The sequence below is a fragment of the Theobroma umbraticum genome, unplaced genomic scaffold (genome assembly GCF_002168275.2).
Source record: "Theobroma umbraticum cultivar Fairchild unplaced genomic scaffold, ASM216827v3 scaffold_25.0, whole genome shotgun sequence".
Lineage (NCBI taxonomy): Eukaryota > Viridiplantae > Streptophyta > Magnoliopsida > Malvales > Malvaceae > Theobroma > Theobroma umbraticum.
Genome location: NW_018397282.1, coordinates 443,405 through 448,964, shown reverse-complemented (window position 1 = coordinate 448,964; position 5,560 = coordinate 443,405). Strand labels below are relative to the sequence as shown.

General features: G+C 36.3%; 1 protein-coding gene across 13 annotated transcripts; it reads right to left on the bottom strand.

The window, feature by feature from the left end:
- Positions 1 to 305: 305 nt before the first annotated feature.
- LOC110428114 (Pentatricopeptide repeat (PPR) superfamily protein) lies at positions 306 to 5,560 on the bottom strand. Of its 13 annotated transcripts, none has more exons than XR_002446417.1 (7): positions 5,429 to 5,560; positions 5,254 to 5,316; positions 3,383 to 5,158; positions 2,098 to 2,257; positions 1,874 to 1,991; positions 1,048 to 1,123; positions 306 to 870 (listed from the first exon to the last, which is right to left on the bottom strand). XR_002446417.1 is itself a non-coding variant. In XM_021443830.1 (5 exons), exons 3-4 carry the CDS (start codon positions 5,039 to 5,041, stop codon positions 2,225 to 2,227), a joined length of 1,692 nt encoding a protein of 563 aa, XP_021299505.1. In that variant the 5' UTR covers positions 5,042 to 5,158; positions 5,254 to 5,316; positions 5,429 to 5,560; the 3' UTR covers positions 306 to 1,123; positions 2,192 to 2,224. The 13 variants fall into 13 exon arrangements, 1 of the variants encoding a protein (XP_021299505.1); XR_002446416.1 differs by having other exon boundaries at positions 306 to 862; XR_002446415.1 differs by having other exon boundaries at positions 1,878 to 1,991.

Here is a 5,560-nt window from a genome sequence, read left to right as displayed (position 1 = left end):
AATTACAAAACAAACATATTATAGAGGCAGATGTGCCCCTATCAATCTCCATTGTGGTTGCAGCACCAAATATCAGAGTCAGTGAGACAATAGAAATGGCTAAAAACATTCAATGTATTTGTGTGCCTATGTGGTTTTCAAAATTTTACCAAAGATTACTTCAAATGCCATGAAAATATATCTGAATCTAACTCTAGCTATCAAGCATCTTAGAATCCTACAACGACCACTAACACCAAAGTAAAGGTTTCAAAACCATACTCGGAACCATGAAGCACTGGAAAGGTCAGAAAAGCATAAGCATGAACCTGAAAACAAACATGATTGGAAAAATCGAGACCAGCTATTACAAAGGCCTTCTGTACTTTCATGGAGAATTTATTGTTTCAAGGGTATTGCCAGTCTAAGTAGATGAGCTGATATTACATTTTCCATATAGGCCCATAAGAAAATTATATAAAGCAAACCAACAAAGAGAAACAATATAGAAATATCTTAGAATCGTGATTTGATGCAGACCTTTGATACACTGTGAGCTTGTTGGGATGAGGATAATGCTATTGAATGCATAACCAATAGCATCTACTGCATGCACATGGTAAACATTTAATCGGAGCACTGCCCAAGTCTCTCCTCAACTTGCGGTTCCATTCAACCCTCCAACCTTTCCCTTTTCATCTGCTCATCCTCTATGTTTTCTCAGAGGCTTTGCACCACTTCAAACTCTCTTTCCACATTAGAAGTAGAAACCTTAATCTTACCCTTCCATCCACTCTCCTTGCCACGAACATAAGCTGACCTAATGCCAAATATCCTATCCAGTCATAGAATGTTCGTGTTCCACACATTCCATAAGCTGACCCTGCATCTCTAGTCATAGAAAGTTCATATTCTACACATTACATAAGCTGATCCAGCATAAATTATGAACCTTTTTAATTTATAGTTATTAAACAGAGATATTTATTTTTGAGATCAACAAAATGGCAACAAGTAAACGATCATAAATTCATTTGCTAAGACTTTTCATCAGGCCAAAAATGTCACCTTCTGATGATTTCCTTGTATGCTCACCATAACCAGATAAAGCAGCATCAGGAAGTTCTTGGGTGATTGGATCCCTCTGCCATAAAGAATAGAGAAATTATGAGAAGCAATATTGGTGGTTACCAACAAAACAATAGCAATACGTGCCAACAACACCACCTACTCAATATGTTTCTGCTTACAATCAAGTAAACAAAACTCATGCTTTCTCCTTTAATCAGTATTTTATATTCCACAGAGTTTGAGATTCAGAGCTCACTTTATGTACAACAAAATAAACACTCAAAAATTGAAATACACTCAACCAATCAATACTTGGAAGAAACAGGTTAGACATCACAACCAATGACTTAATAAATACATTCCAGAGTTATGATCTTTTTCCACAAAAGAAACGAGACCCACAGTATACTTGACCACTTGAGATGCTTTATTCACTGTATTTGTAATACTTCTTATCTGTATTAATGAACCATATTGAGTTAATTGAAATTTATTTGGACCAAAAAAAAATCAACTAGAGATTTTACTCTTTTTTTTTCAGAAAATGCAAAAGTAACAGCAAAATTTTTAAAAAAAACCTGAACCTAAAATTCTTCTAAAGCAAATACACACATTATAGATTAACATTCATTTCTATGCATATATAGGAGCGTCTGCCAACTGTTCTGTATCTGTTCTATACGTTCTGTAGTGCCTTGAAAGCCTACCTCTCCATTGTCTATAGTCTATACTCTTGCATTTCTCTAGTGCAAAAATTTGCATCATCAACAAATTAAGTTCTGACTTGTCATGATAGATCCCCAATGGCTGTATGAGTTATTACCTACCTTGAGTGATGAATTATCTTTACACTCCTACACCTTATGCTCTTTCTTTTTCGGAGCCATTTTCACTAAACTTTCAAGAAGTTCAGTGCCAACTACCTAGTGTCTCTGCATAACCTGTGTCAAGATAGATACAATTTCAGTGCTATCCCAGTTAATTCCTACATTAGGATACAACTTAACACAATAACTATAAAATTAACAGCAGGATTAGCCATCTTACTAGAAATGCATGTATGCTGACATAGGAAGCCCAGGCCACTTGGGGTGAAGTCTATTAATCACTATCATCAAAGGTTGTCCTTGCAATTTATTACCTTTCAGGGATTGTCTTTGCAATGTCCTTCACGCTAGTCACTTCCTTCTACAGCCTCAGATATTTGCTAATAAAAAAATTTCGAAACACCCAAAATTGAGAACATAAGAATTAAATAGAGCTTTTGTTCTCCAATAAATTAATACTCCTTCTATCCCTAAATGTTTGCCCCTCTTTGACTTTCATAGAGTTAAGACAAAAGCTTTGACTTTGATGTACTTAGTATTAAAATTTGGAAATTTTTTTATAATATGGATGTTCAATGCTTTTTAATATGAAAAAGTAAAAATAATAATGAAAAATAAATTTCTAATATAGAAAAAGTAAGAGTATTTGGTGTCTAAAAAAGGAAAAAGGACCTCACTTTGGAACATCCCAAAAGAAAAGATGGACAAAGAAAAGGGAACGGTAGGAGTATAATCACATCTAACAATAATCAATAAACTGTAACAGTTTTTTTTAATAATAATAATAAAAAAAAAACTATGCTTGTGCAATACCTTTAACATTTAAACAGAGAACAAATTAAGAAAGAAGAAAGAAAGTGAAATAGATTTGCAAAGAAATGGGAAGAGCTTAATCTTTGAGCTATTCACCAAAACTATGGATGGCAAATTACACTGTACCCGACAGATTCCACCCTATCAAGACTCTACAAGGGTAGCATTCTTGCTCGAAAATTGGGGATCAGGGTGGGGCAGGGAAGGGCAGGTTTGACATAAAACAAATCACAGTTGGGTTGGGGTTGGTTTAGAGTGCTGCACCCCACCCTAGGGTATGTATCAAAATGAAATATTTTATTCTTCAATTAGTTTTAAAATATAATATATTTAATACTATTTAGAGAGATTAACTTTACAATATAATATATTTAGAAGTAATTTACATTAAAAACAATAAAATACAAGATAATTAAACTAAAATAAAATCATAAAAATGAACTTTAGGTCAGGGCAGGTCAGATGCACGTTATAAATATTTTTCTTAAGTTGGGGTCAGGTATTAAAGTTGACAACTCAATGTCAAGGTAGGGCAGGGCAGGTTCATGTTAAGAAACATAGGGTTCGGGGTGGGCAAAACGCTCCCCACTCTGCCCCATCGCCATCCCTAATTGGTTCAAAACTCTTGGTTTTGACAGTGACTAGAAATCATTATCCTTGACATTACATAACAGCTAGAAGTCATAACTTACTGTAAAATTCCCCCACTTCTGGGGCTTCATTCCTCTTGCAACCATTTCATTATATATGAGACCAGCCCCTGTTTTGTTACCCTTTTCGAAGTGACAAGTGATTAAAGCTTCACATATGTCCTCACTCAAGACCACAGAACGATCTTTCATTATTCTTAAATACCTTTCTGCTTCCTCTAGTTTTCCACAGTGACACAGACTTCTGATCAAGGCCGTAAAAACTGGTAATCCAGGAGACAATGATTTGTACTCCATTTCATAGTAGAGTTTGAAAACCTGTTGAATGTTCCCCTCTTTTCCATAACCAGCAATAAGATGAGAATATGTGATCTCATTAGGTAAGAACCCTTTATCTAAAACAAGAGTTAAGAGCGCATTAGCATTCTCTGAATCCCCAATTTTGCAAAGCCCTCTCACCATCTCATTAAAAGTGGAACAACTAGGAACAAGTCCCCTCCTAATCATTTCCTCACAGTGTCTCACACTTGCCTTCATTTCTCCTGCTTTAGCACAACCCTCAATTAGATAATTAAAAGTTTCATCATACGGCTTCAAACCCATATTTTCCATCTCTTGCAACATGTTTTCTGCTTCATGAATTCTTCCTCTTTCAGAATACGCTCTTATAAACGATGAAAACAAAAAAGAGTTGGCAATAAATCCTCTCTTAAGCATTTCTTCATGCACCTCCCATGCCAATTCCAAATTCCCAAGCTTCAATTTAGTATAGACAACAAAAGAGTAAGCAATGGTATCAAGAATTAAATTTTTTTGCAACATTCTCTTCAATAATTCGATACCATCTTCAATTCTACCCTGTTCTATAACCTTAAACACCAAATGTGCATTAACAACAACTATTGGTGAGCATCTCTTGCCAACAATCTTGTCCAGCAAATCCATAACAACTTGCAACTTCCCTTCCTTACACAAAGCACTAATCATTGTTCTTATTGTAATTTCATTGGGGTATTTTCTTTTATCAATCATGTGCTCATAAACCTTCCAAACCATCACATTTTCACCAGATTTCAGTATCCCATGAAGCAAAGCATTAAAACTTAACAAGGTCAAAGAAAATCCATGATTCTCTAAGTAACAACAAACCTCAAAAGCATCCTCCAACATTCTCAACTTTGCATAGGCCTGAACCAGTAAATCGAACACCAAAGGACTGGAACCAACAACATTGTAACTGCCCAGTAAAGATTCCAATATGCAGGATCTTGTTGAATCGGGTTCACTTGTTTTTAAAGCTGAGTGGAGCAATATTTTAGCTTCAGGGAGTTGTTTTGCATGGACTAGAATATGAATCGCAATGCAGTAAGAATAGATTTGGTGTCGAAAGTTTTGGGACTTTGCTGACCAATAAAAGAAATTTAGAGCAGATCTTGCATGCTCGGGCTGCTTCAGTTGGAGGAGTACTTGTTGAACAAGAGAATGGGTTAATTGGACAGAAGAGAAGGTCTTGGTGAGAGTATCCCAGTTATGGGTTTTCTTGAATGAATCAGAGATGGAATTGACAATTGAATCATTATTGTTTAATTGCGAGAGAGAGCGAGAGTGGATGGTGGTGGATTTGGGTAGTGCAAAGCAGGGATTGTAGTTGACAGATGTGGAAACCAATAAGGACCCAAGTTTTCTATTCAGCAAAGCCATTGCTCTGCTACTGTTGTGGATATGGAATCACGTAAGCTGCTCCAGACCTCTCAAACATGAATTTTCCTTTTGAGTTGAACAACAAATTGAAATTCCTCAGCCCCTACAGCCCCAAGCCTAAAATAATGCATACTCAAATCACAAATGATTGAATCACATCATATCCAGAAAACGAATAGAGCAATAAAAAAGGAGCGGGGAAAGAGAGGAACCTGTGATGGTGGCCGTTCTTGAGCTCAATCGACACCGTTTCATTGTTCAACTTCATCAAAAACCTGCTCATTATTTTTCAAATCAAAACCATTACAAAGGAAATGCAAAAGATTATTCCCACATCACCTGTCAAACACAAAGAGGTTAAGAGGAAAGAGAGAAATCAAAACTGACTCGTCGAGCTTCATGTTGAGAAGGGCTTGAAGCAAGCAAAGGCGAGAGAGCCAGTCGGGAGGAGAGGGACCCGTTTGCTGCCAGTGACAGGTTATCGTGGAGGGATCGGCCGCTTCTAAAATGGCCTTTTTT

Excerpts from the sequence above, each read along its gene's own strand:
- LOC110428114 (XM_021443830.1), bottom strand. The coding sequence starts at position 5,041 with ATGGCTTTGCTGAATAGAAAACTTGGGTCCTTATTGGTTTCCACATCT. Across the intron at positions 2,258-3,382 it reads AGAAGTGGGGGAATTTTACA|CAAATATCTGAGGCTGTAGA; the intron begins GTAAGTTATGAC and ends TTTTTTTATTAG.